General features: G+C 39.2%; 1 protein-coding gene across 2 annotated transcripts in view; it reads left to right on the forward strand.

Annotated features, from left to right (window-relative positions):
* The window catches only part of LOC310733897 (kazrin-A-like), a 43,408-nt gene that overhangs the window by 14,125 nt on the left and 5,082 nt on the right, over nt 1–24,201 (forward strand). Inside the window, exons 3-6 of one of the 2 annotated variants that reach the window (XM_083555403.1) lie at nt 15,847–16,038; nt 20,892–21,028; nt 22,817–22,987; nt 23,515–23,598. In XM_083555403.1, the coding sequence (XP_083411529.1) occupies nt 15,847–16,038; nt 20,892–21,028; nt 22,817–22,987; nt 23,515–23,598 (584 nt within the window). The remainder of the gene's footprint in view (nt 1–15,846; nt 16,039–20,891; nt 21,029–22,816; nt 22,988–23,514; nt 23,599–24,201) is intronic. The other variant, XM_083555404.1, reaches the window with a different exon arrangement.

A 24,201-nucleotide genomic window follows, 5' to 3' on the forward strand; every position in this document is an offset into this window, starting at 1 on the left:
CACATTTATATGTCGTTTGTTTACTTTAAAATTTTATTTTTTAAAAAAATAAAAATGACAGCACTACAATTGAGGCCAAAAGTTAACATACAGATAGGGTCAAGATTTTTAAGGTCAATCAAAATTCACACACTTGATGTTACTAAAGTTCTCCTGTGAAATCAAGTCAAATAAGTCTACTTTCTTCTTTACAAATTTTTTTCCAAATTTCAGAATAACAAATAAGACTTAAATAAGACTTATTTACTGTATATGATTTTAATTAGGCCAAAGGTTTACGTACACTTTGTTAGTATTTCCTGCTATTGCCTTTTAATTGCTTGAACTTGAATCAAATGCATGGGTGCAAGTTTCTCACAATGCTTTCCAAAAATGTGGCCCATTCCTCTTTACGCAGCTGGTCTAGTGCAAACTCTTGCCTGGACTTGCCATTACAATTTAGTAGAAAAGGTTTCTATGGGATTCAGGTCATTGCTTTGTTCTCTTTAAGCCACGCTGTTATACACTGTATGGACAAAGGTATTTTTTTTTTGACGTATGTGATTTATTTTTATTTTTTTATCCTAATATTTTACCACAAATTTGGGTCTGCACAATTGTATAGCATAGCTTTGGGTCTGTTAACATAAAATTTCACCTTCATGTGACTTGGGAAGATAGAAACCTGTTCCAGCATGACAATGCCCTATGAAGATAAGGTTTACATGGGTTGGACTGGTAGATCTTGAGTGGCCTGCTATAGAGCTCTGATCTCAATCCCATTGAAAACTTTTGGGATGAATTGGAATGCTGACTGCACCCCAGGCCTTTCTGAACTTATACCACGTCCTGAGTTTACTAAAGTCCTTGTGGCTGAATGAGCACAAATCTCCACAACAACACTTCAAAATCTAGTGGAATATCTTCCCAGAAGAGTGGAGGCATTTGGGGACTATTAAACATGGTGGTTTTTTGGCGTAATATTCTTCCTCCTGCATACATAGAGCTCGTCTTTATAGCCAAACAGTTCAACTTTCTGTTTCTTATTAGAGAACACTTATTCAAAAGGCTAGCGATCATCTGCAAACTTCATTGTGGCTTTTTTCGTCTTGGAGTAGGGGCTTCTTCCTTGCATAACAACCTTTCAGATTATGTCTGTGAAAGAATCTTTTAATTGCGTATGTACAAACACAATTATACATTCTTTGTTTCTCAAGGTTCACTTGAACCACTGTACTCAAGTTTATTGACTCTTTGATGTACATTTGTGTCTTTCTGGCCAATACAGTAAATGTGTGGTCCAAGGATTTGTATATTTTAAGTCTAAGTATAAACTGTTTCTGTGATGTTGGCTGCATTGCTTGAATTTTCCAATGGTGTGAAAGACATAAAGACATTGGCATTAAACAGTAGACCCTTTTTTTTAGCCACCGATACCATCCCAATTGGCAATTGATTGATAATGTCATATCCATTTCTGGAATCTATCAGATGGTTTAAAGCCGGGTGTCCAATCTATTCCACAAAGGGCTTATGTGGGTACAGGTTTTTATTCCAGTCAAACAAGGGTCACAATGATAGTCCACTGAAAATAAACATCTAAACAGGTAGAATCTGGTGTGGTTTGGTTGTAATAAAAACCTGCACCCACACCAGCACTTTGTGAAAAAGACTGGACACTTCTGGTTTAAAGAGATAGTCAACATGGAGTACGTAAAAACCTTGACCCACTGGAATTATGATAGAGTTAATCTGAGAGCTGATAAATATCTGTGAACAATTGTTTTAAAGTGACCGCTGATGTGACAAAAGATTTGAGCTGTAGATATAAAAAAAAAAAAAACTTAGATTGAATGTCTTTTGTACTTTGTGTACTATAGGCAATTTTCTTTCATTCCCACAAATCTAGGTTGTCAGTATTGTCAATGTTAGCATATGTATACGTTAAATTGTAAACGTTTCACAGCCAAATTGCACTGTCAGTCAGCGAGATGGAATACCAAAGTAACTTGACAATCACAGCTGTCTGTTTTTGGTTTTCAATCACTTTTGTTATATTCATGTATAGTGTATATATTGGCACCGATAAGTAATGAGAAAGCCAGTTTTACTCATATAGCATGTGCTTGTCTGCAGGCCTTGCAGTCATGGCAACCCAGCCAGCAAGGCTGCTTACAGAGGAACCACTTAGTATGCTGGTATTTTCCTGCAATGAATTATCTTACATGAAGCAGCATTCACTGAGTAGAAACGCTATTTTACATGGCGGAACAGTCTGAGACCTCGTCTCAGCAGAAACCAATTAATATATTCATCACATCTCACCACATCGAAAAATTTATTGGGAAATATTTTATTTCTTGAAGAAATGCCAGCGGGGTATTACGGGCTTTGTGCAATGGTGTTTAACAAATAAAGAGTGGATAAAACTGGACACAGATTAAAACCTTCTCCTCACCTATCATTCACATAATACTGAAGAATTATCAGGATATTCACACAACCCTATCCTGTTAACCACTGGTTTCTCAAATTTCTTGTATGCAGGGTCTACATTAACTGTAATTTCACATCAAAAAGTCCCTTATTTTCCTTTTTATGAACATAAATAAATAACTGTGTAATAATCTATTTATTGTTGCAGAAGGACTTTTTTTTACTGACAGTAAATTTGACAGGGATTTACTTTGTTTACTGCTTAATTTTTAAATGCTTATAGATTGTAATAATAAAAAAGATTTATCAAAATAATTCATGGACCCTGGTGATGAGTCTCACACCCTTTTTTGTAGAACAATTACAGTAAGCTTCCGATTAGAACTGAATTTAGTTCATTCATATAGCTTTCAAAACAAGTCCTTAATTAGCTTTAACACTGCAGTTAGGTCATTTTATATTATGCAAAAATCGTTACGTACAAATAATCCAATGCGTACAGCCTATGGAGGCAGTTTATACAACATCTATTGCTCAACATACATTGCTATATGCACAATTCTTTTATCCTTCATAAAGTGGCATAAACATTTTCACCAAGCTGTACATCTATAAAGACAGTAAACCATATTATAACCAATATTACAGATCACATAACCAGTCCGGCAGGAATGAGACTAAACAGGTCTCCTTACAGCTTCAGGGTCCCACGTTCGATCCTAAGCTCAGGTTACTGTCTGTGTAGATTGAAGAGTGTTTGTGCATCTTCTCCCTGTGTCGGTATGAGTGTCCTCCTAGTATCGTCCTACTTACCAGAAACCGTCTCGGTGGGTGGACTGGCTGAGACATATTGCACCTGGGCCTTAATGTGTTTGTGAATGGTCATCCCATCCTGGCTGTATTTCCACCACGTAGCAAGTGTTCTAGCAATAGCCAACTGGCATTGTCTCCAGATCCACCATGTACAAGATGAATTAGTGGCTGAAAATGTGCAAAGAAGAGTTTTCACGTTCTGATTTGACCCATTCTGATTTTTTTTAGGTCTAAGATTATATGTTCTTAGTTTACTGGGTGTCAAGTTTTGGATTCCATTCTGTTTCCCAATTGGAGGATTAAAAGATTTAAAAGAAGGACACAACCAAAATCCATAGACCTGTTTGTTTTTCAGTTTCGTCTGCTTCATGTTAATTAAAATAGTAAACATCGAATATGAATTCTCACAGAGTTACGTCGTACATGTTTTCAGTATCCATTGAAATAGGGAGATAAGCAGAGAATGAATGCACCTGCTTGTAATTCTACACCTTGCTAGCAGCTCCTCCCTTTTTTCCTTTACCTGTGTGTGTGTTGGACTTTATGGCATTATTTTCATGTTGTCCCTCCCAGTTTGTTTGAAAGAGAGGGAAAAGGGTGGGGAGAAGTAACGAAATCCTAGTGGTTCTTGCTCTTAACACTGAGAGACAGACGGAGAGAAAAGCCAACAGACAGAGAAGGACACCGTTAAATGATTGGTTCATTGTTTGAGGTCTTGGATCCGATGACGCTTTCGTGTTGTAATTCTTAATAATGAAGGGTCAGTAGCCTCTATTGGAAAAGTGTGTGGAAGAAAGCGTGAAATGAAGTCGAACAGAGAGGAGGGAAAAGCCGGTAAGTAGTAGTTGTTACTTGTGGGTTTTATTATAATTATTTTTTTTTATTTCATTTTTTTTTTTTGGGGGGGACCGAAACCTTCATTGGTCTCGATTGCATACAAAGGTATTTAAAGATCTGAATGAATGTTCAGGCTCTGTGTGGTCCGATTGAAGCTGGAGGTGGGTGGGTCCTGAATGCACTGAGCCATTAAAACTGTTACGATCTTTGGACCTGTTTACTTTTAAACTAAGGTGACAGGCGTTTAAAAAAGAACATGCTGTTAAAAACACATACCCGTTTACATTCACGCTCAGGTAATGATAATGAAATAATGAAAGGGGACTCATATCCTACCTCGCAGAGATTCCCTGATAATGACTTGTGTGTGCACTCCTATATTTGTGTTACAAAGGTGTAGGTTTTGATAATGAAGTGCAATTCGAATTGATTCTCAATCTGAGCTTTTATGGTTTCACAGTTTACATGTGTTTGCTTTCAGTACACCACACAGTAATCTGTCTTGGCTTTGGCGCTCCGTTTCTTCATTTCTAACTTCGTCTTTCATCTCCTCCTCGAATCACTCCGGGATTTCATACTCTCTTGGGGCTTCATGCTCATTCCTCGTCTGGTCTTTTTTTTGTTTAGTTTTTTCCCCCTGCTTAAACAAATAGCTTTGCAACAGAGACTTTCCTAGTGAGTCTGGTATGTTTTGTCAATAAATATGGCCTACTGTCTACTTTCACAGAAAGAGCCAGTTTGACTGACGTGGCAGATGAACAACCTTTGACTTTTTCCCATAGCCTGGTGACAAACATGCATATCCTCAGACAAAATGAACTCTTAAAAAAATTCACTCAAAAGTTTGTCTTCCTGCTGGCAACTAGCGCACAGAAGTGTGTGAACATAGAAGCCAATTAGATTTGCGGCCTTCAACCTTTTGAAGCTTTTGACCAGAAAAGCCGAGGCTGAGACTACTTTATTCTTTGGGTATAAGAAAAGCAGTATACAAATAAATTATATATAAATAAATATAACACATTACAATTAATACAGGCTAAAATCAAACGTCCATAATAAAACTGAACTTGTGTTCAAAATAATGTTACTTTGGTGATTAACTTGCTATGAATCCTGCTACTTTACTAATCTCTAAAATTCTGTCCTTTTTAATGAACATATTGTTCAGTACAGAGTCTGTGTCCATTTTAGAATGAAAGGCTCTCCACAGCACCAACTTGATGTTAGTCAAACAGAAAGCCGGCCGTATCACAGGGTTATTCTTTTATTCAGCATTGTTTGTGCAGCATTCAATGGCCAAAACATATTTCTTTTGCGTGACATGCAGCTTTCAGGGAAACAAAGATTGTTTACTATGGAATACACCAAAATGAACAAAAGCGTCAGGAGATGTATGCTCACTGTATCCCCATGGGTGTATGTGCAGCAGCATTTGGAAAAACAAGTAAATCAGTTACCTTTGTAGTTTGGTTATTTAAAAATCTCAACCGGTTGACAGTGTTCTCCACGTTTCTCATCTGTACTATTAGCTGGCACAAATATGAACAATTAAATACATTTTGCAGGTTTTTGCTGCTTTCTCGCCAACTAACGAGCAGAATGATCCATCTCGTCAATCAAATAATCACAATTTCTTGGTTACCTGATACATGAAATCTAATGTGAATTTGGAAACATAAACAAAACTTTTTCTTTTTTTTTTTTCTTCCTCAAATGAGATAGTATACCACACTAATAGACACTTTTTTTTTTTTTTTTTTTTTTTTTATCAAACTACATACAAGTTCATGTTTGAGAATTTTTCATTATACTACATGAAATGGTTCCCTGGTGGTCCAGTAGTTAGGATGCGGCGCTTTCACCGCTGCGGACCTTTGTTTGATCCCCGGTCAGGAACCAACCCCAGCCATTAGGGTTGCACAAGCCTTAGTGCCAGTCCCAAGCCCGGATAAATGGGGAGGGTTGCGTTAGAAAGGGCATCCAGCGTAAAAACGTGCCAAATCAAACATGCGGGTGGTCCGCTGTGGCGACCCCTAACGGGAGAAGCCGAAAGAAAGTTTACTACATGAAATGAAATGTACTATATCTACTATAATTGTACTATATAGAAAAAGGTACTGGGATTCCAGTCTTTTCCAGTCAAATATGGTTCTTCCATAAACTGTTACCACGAAGTTGGAGGCAAACAATTGTATTGGATGTATTTGGCTGCAGTAGCATTACATTTCCTCCTCACTTGAAGAAGGAGAACCAACTCTGTTCCAGCATGATAATGCCCCTGTGCTCAAAGTGAGCTCCATGAAGATATGGTTTATATGTGTTGAAGTGGAAGATATTGAATGGCCTATTGTAGAATTCTGACCTCAACTCTATTGAACACCTTTGGGATGAATTGGAACGCTGACTGCACCCCAGGCCACCTCACATACATCATTATCTGACTTACTAACACCCTTGTGGCTGAATGAGCTCAAATCTCCACAAACACACTATTAAATCTAGTGGAACATTTTTCCAGAAGAGTGGAGATTATTATAACAGCAACTGGAAACTTAATGTAGATAGAATCTTATGGTCAGTTGTCCACAAACATTTCTCCATATAGTGCATTTCTGGCCATTGCATAGATTATTACAGAGATAAACAATTGTTCCCTCACCCGCCTCTCTCATGTTCTTTCTCTCTTGAGGTTGCTAAGGCAGAAAAACATGTCATCGTACTGAGATAGTGCAGGGGTCTCCATCTTTAGAACAGCTTCACTGTTACCGGAGACTCCTTCCATAAATGTTCCTTACTAAAAATCTGTTTTTCCTTAAGAACAATTATTTAATGCACTTATTTCATTTCAACTAGGTTTGTATTAGACATAAGCTCCTGTGAATTAAATGTAACTATAGAACCAATAATGTATGACAAGAAACATATGTGTATATAAACCTTTGTTTTTGCAGCCACCGTTGTGAGAAATGCTGTTAGAGAAAAAAAATTAATCACCTTTTGACCAATCGCATTCGAGTATTCAACAGTGCTGTGGCATAAAGCCTATAATTTTCTGGTTGTGTAATTATGTGCCTGTGGCTGAATTTGCCATTAAGCAGTTGCATTAAGCATAATGACATTCGAGTGTTTTAAGTAATGCAGACATTTTGTGAAAGCAGATGGCAAGCCTCATTCTTTTGCACACAAAGCAAACCAAGGTCATTTATTCATTTCGCAGTTAGATTCACGACTGAAACTTTTGCCAGCTGGACTGGAGCTTGTGTTTACATGCTTCTTCCTGTTGCATTGCAAGGATTTTTACTCGTGTTGTTATTCTCAGAGTCTGATGGGTTCTGTTCGGCCTTATAAGATGCTTTAAGCGTTCAGTAGATCCAAAACCAGTAAGAAAACACTTTAAATCAAACAAAGTAGTGTGAACAACATAGATTATACAAAAAATGGACAAGCTCCCAGAAACTGGAAACAGACTTTGGTTTCATACTGTACATCCAGCATGCTTTCATCATGTATTTTCAAATCCTTTAATTAAATTAAAATCCTCCCTTTTACTTAAATGCCGCTATTTTGCCACAGTACATGGAGTCATTTTAATTTCATGCTTTTGTTCATTATTTCTTGTTTGTCAGCGCAAATTCTTTCATTATACGATTCGATTTTTGCTAATACTGTGTGAATTGCTCTCACACATCTAAACACACAAACCATAATTCACTCTGTATTGTAGTTTAGTTTGAACAATTAAATCGTTTTTGATGAGAAATTATAATAAGATTTTTATGTGAATGATGAAACTGGTCCCCTGGTGGTCTAGTGGTTAAGATGCAGCGCTCTCACCGCTGCGACCCGGGTTCGATTCCCGGTCAGGGAACCATCCCCAGCCACTCTTAGTGCCGGTCCCAAGCCCGGATAAATTGGGGAGGGTTGCGTTAGGAAGGGCATCCAGCGTAAAACATATGCCAAATCAAACGTGCGGAGGATCCGCTGTGGCGACCCCTAACGGGAGAAGCCGAAAGAAGATGTGAATGATGAAACTATATAAATTTATATTTCCCCCTTTTTGTTGTATGTAGCAACTAACAATAATATTTTAGACTATTAGTAAAACTATTAGCTGGTGCACAAGCTAGATCCTGCTTAAAACCTGTCACGGGCAATCCATCACTAAGAGAAAACCAGTTACACTGTGTAGGAGTGTAAAAACGACTGCGTCACCGATGACTCAATGCTATCACTGATGATGATTGGCCATTTCTTTTTTTTTTTTTCTCCCCAATCTGTAAGTCCATGCCCAAATCCATCTGTGCTGTCATAGATTTTATTTCATGTGACTAACATGGCCAGTTTGTTGACTTATTTAATAAATGCAAGATTGTCAGCCACCATGTTTAGGGATGAGTCTCAGCTTTCCAGAAGACCTGAAATTATGTGTATGGCGTTAAAGCGGCCTTCCTTTTTAATACTATTTAATAATGAGGTAATAATAGTTGTAATGGTAATAATAATGTTAATGTTAATAGTAATGATAATGGAAATAATAATAATGGTTACTTTTAGGTTTGTTGGCTATTAAGTAAATATAAATACAGGTAGTCCAGGAGTTACGATGGTTTGACTTGGAATTTTTCAATCTTAAAATGACAATAGCGATACGAAAAAATTGGCAAAATATTGACATTTTCATACGCCATTTTCATTTTCGTATGATACGTTGGGACGCTGCCAGGATTTCTGCATCTCCCACCTTTTGAGATGCCTTACTCTCGCTAGCAGTCGACAGAATAAAATTTTAATAGAGCTTATATTTTTTTCCAGTGTCTTCGATGATTCAAAGCCTAGTTTTAGCTTTTCGGGTCCTCAGACTCTGAAGCAGAGGGTGTTTGGCCACGCCCTCCACTCACAAACCAACTCTCGCCCACTGCCACTAACATGTATATACTGTAAAGTTTATACATTACGGTAGTGTTTGGAGATATATTTTAAATTTTCAGATCGCCATATCACCTGCCTGTGAGATCCCTGATACACGATACTATTGTATGGGGGCAGGGCAGTGCAATAGTTTACTAATTTGCTCATATATTTAATCATTTCGGAACGTATGTCTACAAAGTTCACTTATTTAATCATCTACTTAATTTACATTACTAATTATCTCGGGAAATGACGCAAAGGAAATTTGATTTGTCAACCATCCATCTTCGGAGCTTTCGAGAACTACCTTAGACGTTTGACAAACAGCTGCAAGCACTTCCCCAAACTGTACAATAAAAGAAGTTCTCCTGTACAATAAAACGAGGGGGGTTCTTTGCTAAAGAACAGACATGTGGTCAACCATCAATATGACCTCTACATGTCTGTTACAGTTAATAATATTTTGGAGGACTGGAAACTGAACGCAAAATGTTTCGAAACTACATTTATCCCAGAGAACCACATTGCAGATGTGCTGGCTGAGGCGCCGATAGAGGTTGCGTGTGATTGGGACATAGAAGCGGCAAAAATTTCCTGCATCACTACTGACAATGGGGCCAATATTATTGCGCCATACGAGGGCTCAAATGGCCAGGGCTCAACTGTTTAGGCCATAACCCGTGGCAGTGAATTATTCACTTCAAAAGGAAATGCTTTTGGCATCTGTCGTTCAATTAACGGAGAATTTTCTCACAGCTGGCTGCGAGGACGAGAGCTCCGCAAGGTGCAAGAACTTAATCTTCCTCAAACTCTGCTGATAACAGCGAGTCAAAAAACAAATCTTAATTTATTAGTTTATAATTTCTATAGAAATATCCTAATCCTAATATACTACAGAAAACTAAAACTTTAATAGCTTATAGGCGAATTCTTTTTTTGCGCCGTCCTGCGGGTGTCGCTTAGGCGATGATGCTGATGTAAACAGTAGGCTATTGCTGGGCAAATGAATTGTAGTTCATTTATTATTAATAATAATAGTAATATTTGTATTCAATAATGAAATAAAAACATTGAATCGTTAATGTGAAACGAGCCAAATATCGTCTTGAAATCGGCAAGGGCGGAGCTTATCGTCGATACACGATGCTATCTTCTATCTGCACAGTCCTACTTTACTGTAGCTTTTGCTTTGTTTTGCTAAATTATGTAATGTAATTTGTAAAATTATTACCAAATTACAGTATAATACCCCATTCTGATCACCATTCTTTAAGACTCCTATGTAGGTTAGGCCATGTCTCGACTCTATATATATATATATATATATATATATATATATATATATATATATATATATATATATATATATATATATATATATATATATATATATATATATATATATATAAGCCGAGGGATACCTGTATATAGCCCTTTGTCCAGCACATGCGGTCTTAATGGATGAAGAAAAATGTCTATCCTTTATTTTATCCACCACCAAAAATAATAATCATTCATTGTTCAATTTTGCTAGTTTTCCCAAAGAAGGTCAGTAGTTTAATGCAACTGTTAGTACAATCTGTATGCATTCGATTCCATGGTTTCTGATTGGAATCACTGTCTATGAGGTGTGTGTGTGTGTGTGTGTGTGTGTGTGTGTGTGTGTGTGTGTGTGTGTGTGTGTGTGTGTGTGTGTGTGTGAGAGAGATGGACCCTGGCCAAGATAAAGCATTTACTGACGGTGAATGAAATGTTGGGACAGTATTTGCAGATGTTAAATGCCTCAGGAACCAAGATTTAATTATAATTGTAAAAATTCTTTATAGCACACAGTAGTGCTTTTCCACTCCTACTTAAACTCTTATCTGGGATAAAATGACATAGCAAATAAACCAGCCCATTAAGAATGTTTTCTGCAGTTCTCCAGCTATTTTCTATCAACATTCGTCTTGGAGCATGTAATGCCACTGGCTCAGGGATTACGAGGGAATAGTTGGCAGTTCTTCGGTCTCCAGTGATGGAGCATTACAACCAATCTGTTGTCTGGTAGGTCACATAAACAAAGCCAAGCAGTTAGCGCTCTTCTCCAGACACACCAATCTGTTCAGTAGTGGCATGTGGGTGGCATTTAAACAGAGATGTAGCACATGAAGCTTTACAATAGTCGGTTTTGCGTTTCAGCGTTTTAGGTTTTCCATTTGCTTAGAGGGGCTGTTTTCAAGAGATGCTCCAGTGCTCTTTGGAGAAAGGCATGCGGCACTGAAATGGTGGCTATTGTGAGGGAATGGTTTGCAGAGGATGACGGCTAAAATGAAAGCAGGATACTGTACATCCCAGTACATCGTGTTTTTGTAATTAATGCATTTGATTTTGATTCACATGATCTTTTTCTGTAGATTATTTTTTATTAGAACTGTTATTACACAGCTGAAGGCACACAGGGGGTCTTTAGGTGCAGTAGTATTAAATTCATCCTTCACTTGAATTAGGAGTCCCAAACCTGTTCCAGCATGACAATGCACCTGTGCACAAAGAACCCTGTTAAACACCTTTGGAGTGAATTGGACCACTGACCACCCCAGTCTTCTTCACCTCACCTACATCAGTACCTGACTTTACAAAGGTCCTTGTGTCTGAATGAGCATAAATCTCCACAAGCACAGCCCAAAATCTCATGGAACATCTTCCCAGAAGAGTGGAGCGAACTATAAGAGCTAATTGGGACTAAATGTGGAATGCGATGATCAAAAAGTCCATACGGTACTTATGACCAGGTGTCCGCAAACTTTTGGCAATATGGTGTAGATGCCAAATGCTCTTTGGGAAACACACACAAAAAAAATCTACAATGAAACAAATCAGCGGTACAACATTTTAGTCGTGAAACATGCCGATTTCACTGCAAGCAGACAATTCAGAAGTGAATACAGAATGGAATTCGGCATAATGTTGCTGATTTTGGTGCAGCGTATCTGCTTGAATAAACACGACCGTATACTATAAACAGGTCTGGAGACAGGCTGTCCACTGCTTTCTACTCGTGTAAGTAGTGATCCTCAAATTACACACAGCCCATTAAAGGCCTGTAGCTGAAGGGATTGTTTTTATAAGTGCGCACATGCAATTGAAAGACACAGAGAGAGAGAGAGAGAGAGAGAGAGAGAGAGAGAGAGAGAGAGAGAGAGAGAGAGAGAGATCGATAGTGGAATAGTTTTCTCCAGAGCTAAATCGCTGAGATGTCACCAGAGCAACGAGCACTTCTCACACACACACACACACACACACACACAAAAACATATATACATATATATGTCTAAGATTCTTTCGGGTTCTCCCGTTAGGGGTCGCCACAGCGAATCCTCCGCACGTTTGATTTGGCACATGTTTTACGCTGGATGCCCTTCCTAACGCAACCCTCCCCAATTTATCCGGGCTTGGGACCGGCACTGAAAGTGGCTGGGGATGGTTCCCTGACCGGGAATCGAACCCGGGTCGCAGCGGTGGGAGCGCTGCATCTTAACCACTAGACCACCAAAAAAAAAAAAATGTCTAAGATAAGAGACTGGTGTTTTGGCAGGTTGGCAATGCTGTAGAGCAGATCAGATTTATGCTACTTGTTCATTTTGTCTTTGTCAGTGTTGAGCTGTCAAGGCCTCATAATAACAATTCCCACGTCGCTCTGGCTTTCAGGAAAGGTTTGTAGCGTCATGAATCAGTGTGGCCAGCCAGCACAGTAAACCACATTCAGCCTGATTTGTCATGGTGCCTCAGAGAGTCAGGATCCAAGGTGAAGCAGTTATTTCAAACCATTTCACATGTCATACCGTATTTTATGCCTTTTTTGTTGCCTTTTTTGTTGCGGCCTTTGCATATTAACAGCACACGGCGTAGGGACAGAAGTATTTCTAGGAATTATTTTTTGTGTGACATAACAAAGAAAAGTTAAATGGTGTGACACGCCACTGTTCTTGGTAATAAGGGTTTTTGAACTCTTTGTACTTTTCTTTAAGGCTTTTCAAAGAATGAAGAGAACACAAACAAACAAACAAATCAACTCTTACCTGAAGCTTCACACTGTGTTTTCGGGCTCATTAGCGTAGCCTCAGATTAAACTTTTATAATGTCGTTTTTAAATAACCCCCCTCCCCCCCCCCCAACACTTTCCAATTTCATAGATTCAAATTTGAAAAGGTTTTTTTTTCTCCAAGGTAATGTTATGAAACCGCTTACATGTTAGTGAGCATCTAATTTGTTCCTTTTTGCCCTACAATTTTCTGTGAGCTTGTACATTTACACAGATAAATTGCATGGAATATTTCAGGGAGGTTTTATGGTTTCATGGGACACCAAATTGTGTGCTTGCTGACATTCAGATGATCGAATAGGGGACAACACTGTTAATCTATTGCCCTTATACGCTTCACTACATACACTAGTTGGAAAGTGGTAGCTTGTGGTACCTTTGGACTTCTGATCCAAAGGTCTTGAGTTCAAATCCCAGAACTACCAAGCTGCCACTTCTGGGCTTTTAACACTCAGCCGTGTAGCTATAAGTTGCTCTTTGTAAGGGCGTCTGCCAAATGCTGTAAATGTACACTACATTTTTATCAGTGCTGTGATGCTTCCTTCTTGATGTGCTGGATATATTATATTCATCTAGGCATTAAGTATTGATATCTTTTTCTAAATTGAGTTAAGGTTTCTTCCTTCCTGGATTTTATACCCACATTAACACCTCCAATCGGTAGGCTTCTGGTATGACTGGGTCAGAGCATCTCCAAAACTATAGCTCTTGTGGGCTGTTCCCGGTCTGCAGTCAGTATCTATCAAAAATGATCCAATAAAGGAACCGTGGTGAACAGGGTTGTGGGCATCCGAGGCTCATTGAAGCATGTGGGGAACGAAGGCTGGCCCATGTGGTCCAATCCAACAGACGAGCTCCTGTAGTTTAAATTACTAAAGAAAGTAATGCTGTTAATGCATGATGGATCGGGACTGTTCTGGCAACAAAAGAGGGGGACCAACACAATATTAGGCAGGTGATCACAATGTCATGCTTGATCAGTGTATACACTGTATGCCCATCATGACTATGGGCATATGTGCACATTTCAATCAAAAGAGCGTTTATGAGTCCAGGCTCTTTTAATCCAGGCACAATTCACATTCCAATTAATTCCCATGGTGTTCTGTGCAGTTGAGGTGAGAGCTCTGTGCAGGCCACTGGAGTCGTCGTCCCCCCCCCCCTCCTCTACCAAACTCATCAAACCATGTCTTAATGGTCACCATTTTGTGCACATGTTTCAGAAGCATACTTGTCCAAAATATATCTGTATGGTGAAGCAGTAACATTTACCTAAACTGGAACTAAAATTTCCCAAACCCTGCAAAACATCTATTATTTCTCCTTCACCAACTTTGCTGTTGGTACTATGCATTTCAGTAGGTAGTGTTCTCCTGGCATCCAGCAGATCATCAGATATTGAATTCAGACTGTCAGCTATTGAAGCGTGATTCATCACTCCAGAGAACATGTTTTCGACTGCACCAGAGTGCAGTGGCAGTGTGCTTTACGCCACTCCAGTCGACACTTATAGATCATGGATTGTGATCTTATTCTTGTGTTCAGCTGCTCAGCCATGGAAACCCATTTCTCGAGATTCCCGATACACAGTTTTTGTGCTGATGTTGCTTGCAGAGGCAGTTTGGAACGTGGTAGAGAGCGATACAACAGGTGATGTCGATCTATAAAGCCACTTTGCAGCCCTGTTCTATGAGCTTGCTTGATCTACTGCTTTGTGGCTGAGCTTTTGTTGCTTTTGGATCCAATAATACTCTTACAGTGGACTGGGGCAGATCTAACGGCAGCTTTTCCGTTTTGTTTTGTTTACGAGCTGACTTGTGACAAAAGGTGGCATTCTTTGACAAATCCATGATGAAAGTCAACTAAACAACTAAACTCAAGGGGACTTCCTACATGCTTTGTGGCTGTATTGTATGTTGCAGAGTGCACATTAGGGACGTTTTCTGGGTAATTACGATAGCTAATACTAGCCATTTTAGTTGTCTCTAGGAACACTTGTGAATCCAGAACCCTCTTAGCCACATTTGCGAAACAAAAAAAGGCAAGTGTATCTGAAACACATGCAATAATCTAACACTAGGTTACGAATAAAATAAATAAATAGCAAACAGTAAATAGCAGTGATTTTTGACATTTTTTGTTCTTGCGTTCTTCTGTGTATCTAGCTTAGATATTTTGTCCTGCCTATTTAAGAGGTCAAATACACTCGCATGTTCGCATTGGAAAGCGAAACAGAGCAAGTGATCAATAGTGAAATAGTTTTGCATGAAGTGGGGGGTGGGGGGCGGCTAATCTCTACTGAACTATGTATTTAAAGAACTGTGCGTGCGCAGGGCAGGTCGCCACGTCGTTAATGTATTCACATATTCCGGTTCTCAACAGACTGAAGCAATTTGCATTAAGTAGCTGGCTTTCAGTAATCATTAGTCATAATCGCCATCTCTTTCATCTCTAAGCGGCCATTACAAAAGCCTTTAATGGACCTTACACACATATACACACACACACACACACACACACAGTCAGTCCTGAGCCAAATCCAAAACACACACATGCTAACACAGTGTTAAATAATCCTAACCCAGACTTTGTCCATCAGAGCTTAATGTAATCAGTGGTGATGCACTCCAACCAGCATTTAATTTCCATTTAAAGCGGTTCTTTAATAATGAAGAGGGAATAAATAGGAGCTACGGACTTATGAAGCGGTAAAGCTAACAGTACATCACTGCTAAATAGTATCGAGCTCGTTGTTTTATTATTTCCCTCCCTCTTTGTGTCGGCAGTGCTGCTGCGTGAGGAGGTGCTGGCTCTGCAGGAGGAGGTGGCTGAGCTCAAGCGCATGAAGGAGATGCTGAACAAGGAGCTGGAGGAGTGTGGGGGCGGCTGTTCGGCCGAGCTGCTCTCTGCCGCTGAACTACGGGTGCAGCTCTCCCACCGAGAGCGAGACCTGGATCGCGCCAGCGAAGCTCTGCAGGGTGAGTCGACACTCGGCCTCACACCAAACTGAAACCAGACTCCTTATCACAAATCCATCACTAAGGTGGAGTCACTTATAATCACTGGTTTAATAGAAAAAGTTAAAGGCTCAGTACAGGAATGTAAAGAGTTTTGTATGTCCTTCTTATTACAATATATTCATGGCTTTTCACCAGGATCTCCATCCCCCACCACTTTCTCTTAAAAACACACTTTAATAAAATGTCTGCCCATCTAGGCAGTATTCTCACCTTCCATCTAGCATTCCTGACATAGGCTACTGATCCCCCATGATCTGGACCCTGATAAATTGTTTACTGAGACTGAACAAATGATCGATGAAATTCAATTTGGAAATAGAGAGAAAACTCGGAAATGACAGATTTCCCAGTTTTTATCATCCTTTAATATAAACATAAGTAAAAAAAAAAAAAAAAACATTTACACACTTAATTACTTAATTAACTATCAAAAGTTAACATTTTACATACAGACAATACTGACCTAATTGCCTCGGACCATAATCCTGACTCCGTTACCCCTTACTAAGCCAGTCAAACAAGACACTTCATGCATTGCCAAATTTGCAAGCATTTATTTTTAAGCCATAGCATTTATGATTTCTGTGCATTTCTATGATGAACATGAGTAGAGTTTTTCTACAGTGAGGCAGTAGAAAGCAAGCAGACAGAACTGGGCCCTGTTTGGTTTTATAAAATAAAATGCTGCTTATTATTAATTAGTGGTCATCCCAGACTTTCTACCTCATTTTTCAACCCTTAATTTGTTCTCGGGCCAATTCCCAGGCTCTAGCCAGCTCTCATCTTTCATACTCTTAACATGTGCGTCCTCTGAGGCGCATGAAGCCGGCCTACCACGTGTTCTCAAACTGCTGCTCATGCTGAGCGAAAGGACGATGTAGCTAACACACCTGCATTGTCCACCCTCTTCCGCATACTTGAGCTTACGGATGGCCATGATTGGCTACTGTCAGTGTGACTGACACTGAGGAAAGAATCCCATCCCTATTGAAACCAGCTAGTTCTGCTCTGTCATAAGATACCAAACGGAGGGGCTGAAAACGCATGCTTTCTCCGGGATTACGTGAAGCCAGTCAACCGTATCGTTTCAAACTTCTGCTGCATCACAAGGCTACACAGCACACTCAAGCATATGCTAGGGTTGTTTTGGCAAACATCTGTTTTCTCTTCGCCTGTTTGGATTTTCTTGTTAGCACCTCTGTTGGCACTTCTGACTATGTTATATACAGCTCACCCTTTCGCTGAAATATTTTTTTTAAGCATACCTAAATACAAACGCACAATTGTAAATACACTTTATGGACACCTGACTTTTCCAGCCATATGTTTTTTTTTCTTTTTCAAACTATTACCACAAAATTGAAGTCACACAATTGTATATTGTGCCTTTGGATCCGGTAACATTAAACTTGACTTAATAACTACACTTGATCATTTGACGACAATACTTTTACTTTAACTAGTAGACCCAAACCTGTTCCAGCATGACAATGTCACCTTTATGAAAATATAGTTAACATGGGTTGAAAGAGCTTTAATGGCCTTCTATAGAGCTCTGACCTCACCTTTGGGATGAATTAGTTGGAATGAAAATGAGTACCTGACTTTAATAACACCCTTGCGGTCGAATGAGTAAAAATCTCCACAAACTACTACTTTTTTTTCTTTCAGCTGCTCCCATTAGGGGTCGCCACAGCGGATCATTTGTCTCCATACCCCCTGTCCTCTACATCTGCCTCTTTCAAACCATCTACCTGCATGTCTTCTTTTACAGCATCCATAAACAGCCTCTTTGGTCTTCCTCTTTTCCTCCTTCCTGGTGGCTCCATCCTCATTTATTATTATTATTATTATTATTATTATTATTATTATATGTTTTTGGTGAATTATTGCAATAAGTGTTAAATGCCGTAATTTCTATTTTATTTCTTAATTTTTAAACAAACCTTGTAGATACTGGTTTGATCACTATTTATATTGTATGACTTAATTATAACATGATAAATTGTTTTATGGTGTGAATGCCAGCTTGTTCATATTTTTATGATAGTTTCGGATCAGTATAAGGTATCGTGTAATACTTTGGGCTCTGATATCAGCAATGGAAAAAATTGGTGTTTGTACACTGGCTCTCATCAAAAGCCAAGGTTAAACAGGTTCATCATAATTTCTGTCATGTTTATGTATCATCTGTGACTTTTTTTTTAGACATCTAGTAGATTTCACTGACTTGCATTTATTTCGGCCCATATTAAATCTGAAATGTCAGCTACTCTATATTACATTCTTATTTATAAAACTGCAGTCTTGTGACAGCCGTTCTGATCTACCGATATGCTTAAATGTTTGAAAGTGTGTTTCCACTGGGGAGTCAAACTCACTTTATATCTAGCCGGAAAAGCGATCATGGGCTCCTGCCCCCCTCTGACCGTAATATCTGTCTCATTTAAAAATCATAAAGATCCATGACCTCATTCATCTCAGCCTTTCTGAAACTCATTATTTATAACAAAGACAAAAGGGCGCTATATTGAACTGGATTTTGGGAATGGAGAAATGGCTTGACTACCAAACCATATACTGGATGTGTGCATGTATGTTTTTTTTTTTTTCCCTCTTTATCTGTGCATCTGTGTGTTGCTGTGCACCTTTCATTTCCCATGTTGCTGGCCTGCAGGAGTTCATTTCCGCTTGCTGGGATAAATAAAGCTTTGTTCCGTTCTCATAATGAGTCATTTGCTCGATCCTCCCTGCCTATCGAATCGGTGAAGCTTTGGTGCTGTTTGTTTATTTTGTGTTTTCCTTCCCGCTGGTTGCGCCTGTTAATATGCACTGTTCTGGAATAATTCCTTTTCTTTATGTCTTTAACCTTGAGTTTGAAAAGGAAAGTCACACTGAAGGCCTATTAGAAAGGAGCCTTGGTTCCAAGCCACAGAACATGCATTGACTTTCCAATTACCATTTCTAATTAGTTTTTAATTGCAGTGTTTTTTTTTTTACTTAAAATATTGAATTATGCCGTTTTTCAGAACAGAAACAAACAAAACACACACATCCCAAACACATCCTAAGGTTTTCACTTGCATCTGATAGCGGAACAGCTGCTCAGAAGTAACCCATGCCTCCATGTCCTTTGGCAGGTGCTCATCTGTATGTGTGTGATAGAGAGAGAGCGAGAGAGAGCGAGAGAGAGCAAGAGAGAGCAAGAGAGAGCTTCTTTGTAGAATGTTGGCTAGCATTTCAGTTCTACATAATGAGTCTTTATTTGGGAAAAGCAGACAAATTGTCCAAAGAAAAAGTTGAATATAATTTGCAAGTCAGATGAGCTCTAACCCTACTAACTGTACATTATACACCCGATAGACAGACAGACAGACAGTTTTACCTGAATGTTTGTCACGTTTCAATATTTAGTTTTTTTTTTTTTAAAGCATGCCTTAACCCAAAAGCATGATTTTTAGTATGATAAATATTTTTGGCAGCTAATTTCTTTTCTACCGCTTGCACTATTTTCCGTTTGACACAAACGATCTCAGCATTTCTGTAAATAAACTGATTCATGAAGCCTTGCATAGGATTTCAGGTAAAGGAAACCCCCATCCTGAAACACAATGAATGTGTTTGTATTGAAATATTTGTGACCTGCTTAGCGATTCAGCTGCCGATTTGTTGCTCGGTGCCGCGTTGTGGTGGTGGAAATGCGATGCGCGGATGTCGCAGGTGGGCATCTTTGTGCCCACCTGCGACATCCGCAGGTGGGCACAAAGATGCCCACCTGCGACATCCGCGCAGGTGGGCATCTTTGTGCCGTTAGAAGACTACGGTATTTTAATTTCTCTTATGGCCTTTTGATGATCGATCAAAGGCAAACAGGAGCAAGAGCTTATTTGCATGCTCACACCGTTCCAACATTGTTTAAAGTCTTAGGTGGTGACATTAGCATTAAATTTGAAGCTTTGGAACCTGATTTGTTTAGGCAGAGTGTACAGATTAGGAGAGCATTGAACAGACTAAAGCCCTGCTGTACTGTTATACTCTTGTGTGTTCTGAGGTCAGGACGTGACTTTACTCTCATATCCTGTACATCAAATACAAATGTGAGTTATTGAACTAAAATATAGATAGTCTGCTAACTAGTTGTGAGACTGTTTAAGATGGTAAGAAGACATGGTGGGTTTCTAAACTTCCATTTAAGAAGTGTCCAGGTATAGAGATGTTTCTATTCATCTCTGCTTTTTTTGCTAGTTCAGACATCCCACCTGGTAAAAACTCCTTTCCCACCACCAGGAACCTATTTCATATATCCCCTCTAAAACAACTCCCCCTAACCCACCCCCATTTTTATGCAGGGGCTTAATACCGGGTACATTGGATCAAAGTGGTCGACTTTATTTCATTTTAATTATTTATCTTTTGGACACCACTTCATTACATCAACACTAAACTTTGGTAAAATTGAGTTGTAGAACAAAAAGAGAAAGATAGAAAGAAAGAGAGTTCAGCACTTTGCTCTAAGCTCTTTCCTTTCTCTTATTAGAAATTTGCTGGTCTCTTGTTCTCTTGCTTACTTTTTCTTTCTCAGTAAAAAAAAAAAAGAAAAAAGAAAAAGGTTTCTGGCATATGCTCTATAATTGCCCGCTGTCAGGGAGCTCCGATCAATATGCCGGCGTCTCACGGAACATCCAGGAAAAGTGGGATGTCTTCTAGTTTTGCAAGTTTGGGGACATAGCAATATGTCAAACACTATATTCGGGACTTCCCTGGCTCCCTCTCGTTCATTTGCATTCTCTCTCTTTTGCCTCTCTGAGCAGCGATGAAGGCGGACCGGAAGCGGTTGAAGATGGAGAAAGCCGAGCTGGTGAATCAGATGCAGCAGCTCTATGCTACGCTGGAGAGCCGGGAAGAGCAGCTCCGAGACTTCATCCGCAATTACGAGCAGCACCGCAAAGTAACACACACACACACACACACACACACACACACACACACACACACACCTACACACACATATATAAACAGTCACACACAAGCTGCTGAGCCACTAGAGTGAGCATGCAAATTCAGTGACATAAATCAATATCCTGACGCTTTGAGGCGTGCCATAAAGACAGGGACACATTCACAGTCACAAACCCTTCAGATTTATTAACAGCAACAAGAAATCATGCACACTAGTCACACAGGTTTGTGCAGAGGAAATGCGAGGTGATTTAAAGTTTCACGCATGACCTGGCATCATATGAGGAAGGCTGTATCGTGTGAACTGACCGGATGGCAGCTGTGCACTGAATCGATGAATAGGTTTTTTTTTTTTTGTATATTGCATGTATTTTCATGCTCATTCATGAGGTAGATCAGTGTGGACTCATAAAGGCGTATAATAATCTATTTCTGCCAAGTTTTGCCTGTTTGTTCATGTCAGTCAGTAACTATTGCTAAGATTTGGGCTTAACAAACAAGGAAGAAATGAATTACTACTGCATATTGATTGTACTTTTTTTTTTTCCCATTTAACAAAGCAAGAAGTTTGCAACAGATGCACCAGATTTTCAGTAACAACAAGAAAGTAATAATAAAAATTAAAAACAGAAAAGAGCCCAGTAAAAAAAGTACCATTTACTATAATAGGTCATAAAGAATCTTACATATAAACATGTCCAATTCGTCAGTAGGTAAAATAGAACGAGAAGAAAAGAATTGTGTAGATTCAGTCTTCAGCTACCGTGTTCCCCACAAAGATTTAGGAAGGTTGCCAAATGGTAAAAAAAAAAAAACCTCTCCAAGTCATTCCTTTCACAGAGTATCATATTTTCTCTAACCTTTGGGAGGCTTTTTAAGAAATGAAAATGAATATTCTTGTGTCCAAAAGTTGCTAAATTGTCTTTCTGCTACAAGTGCTAAAGTTCAACCAGAGTACAAAAGACTTCCTTGTTTCAGGATTGCTAATATTTTGGTTTATGGGTGCCTGAGAAATGGGACTGCTTTAATTGGCATCTCAGTGACTACACATTCATGTAACGCAGACACAATATATATCTATTTCTGCTAGTTCTTCACATTGTATGTGGATTTGGATATTGAATGAAGTAGGTGTCTAGACCATTTTTATTTTGAAGTAAAATACACTACATGGACTATTGTAAACTAATATAATATTATATGAACTAATGTAAACACCTGCCATTCTATATAATATTCTCCACTCTTCTGGTAAGATCTTACACTAGATTTTGGAGAGTTTGTGGAGACCTGTGCTCATTCAGCCAAAGTGGCGTTAGTAAAGTCAGGTACTATTGTAGGATGAGGAGGCCTGGAGTGAAGTCAGCGTTCCAATTTATCCCAAAGGTGTTTAGTAGGGTCGAACTTTGTGGTAAGTGTTCGATGAAGAACCTCGTATGGCTGGAAATGTCAGCTGTCCCAATACTTTTGTCCATAAAGTGCTTGCTGCAATGTGCCTAGTGCATAGTCCTTATGGGCTATGTGGCTTGCAAGCTTCAAACTTGTCTGCAAAGCATTCCGACAAAAAACCCCCACCATGAACAGATGAACAATGTTTGTATTTATTTAGAACAAATGATCTGCCCAATCCAAAATATATATTTGTTATTGCTTGCATTCCTAAAATGTACAATGGCTTAATGTTTAATTAGTTACAATGATGTAATAACTGAGCTGCCAACTCTGTGTGTGTGTGTGTGTGTGTGTGTGTGTGTGTGTGTGTGTGTGTGTGTTGCAGGAGAGCGAGGATGCAGTAAAAGTGTTGGCGAAAGAGAAGGACATGCTGGAGAGGGAAAAGTGGGATCTGCGGCGTCAGACTAAAGAAGCCACTGAGCTCGCAGTGGCCCTGCGATCAGCACAGGAGCTGAAAGAGAACAGAATCAAAGAGCTTGAAGCAGAACTTGCTATGGTGAGACAAACACACACACACACACACACACACACACACACACACACACACACACACACACACACACACACACACACACACACACACACACACATTTTGATTGATGCCCTGCTTTATTCAGCATGCACATTGCACTTTACTGTGTTACTGAAGTAAAGGATATAAAATAAGTGATATAAATAAATGATGAAGAAACAATTTTGTGTTATACCCTGATAGCAACCCTATTGTAAGGTTAAAAACGAAAAAAACCATCAGCTATAGGGAAAAAAAATGCATGCCAAAGCACAAAACTACTCCTCACATTGTGAATGAACGTGTAGGCTTAATATGTTGCTGGGATAGTGTGTGTGTGTGTGTGTGTGTGTGTGTGTGTGTGTGTGTGTGTGTGTGTGTGTGTGTGTGTGTGTGTGTGTGTGTGTGTGTGTGTGTGTAGAGCTGTTTAAGTACAAAGATCAGCATGTTTCGAGTTTTGAGCGCTGGTATGAGAGTGTGTGTGTGTGTATGTGTGTGTGCCTCTTTAACAGATGAGTAACTATGTGGCCCAGAAACTCGAGTGTCAGCTGTTTGTTCGAGCTCCCGAAAAGCCAGTCTCCCCCAGAAACATGTCGGTAAGATCAGCCAGGCCTGCCAGTCCAAGCAGATTCTCCCTCTGATTGGCCCGCAGTGATATACCCAACCCCACCCCCACCCCCCCCACCCACCCACCCTCATTTATGCAGTGTGTAGTTTTAAGTTCAAGGATCTGTGACCTGATTGGCTGCACGTCTGTTTTTTTAAAAACCCTTTAAATCCACCAACATACAGTAGAACAAATCCGTTTTCTGTGTATTTGTTAATACAGTATGTGGCTGGAGGCATGTTAATATTGTGTGTGCGTGTTTTTTCGAGTGTGTTCGTGTGTTAGAATGTGTTAGACATGTGCTCCTAATGTACCTCACTACAACTACTATAACAGCAACGTCCGCTTCTGTGTAAGAAGCAATGGAAGACATACGGCATATATATATATATATATATATATATATATATATATATATATATATATATATATATATATATATATATATAAATATTTTGTGTATTAAAAAAATTAGCTTTTTCTTTTTGTTTTTTATTATTGAATTTTCCACTGAATGCTGCCGTGTTTACGTTTCCGTGTTTGCTTCAACCAAGATTGTATATTTCATATTGAATCCTATAAGAAGCAAACC

This window comes from Silurus aristotelis (genome assembly GCF_946808225.1).
Source record: "Silurus aristotelis genome assembly, chromosome: 11".
In the NCBI taxonomy this organism is placed as follows: Eukaryota; Metazoa; Chordata; class Actinopteri; order Siluriformes; family Siluridae; genus Silurus; species Silurus aristotelis.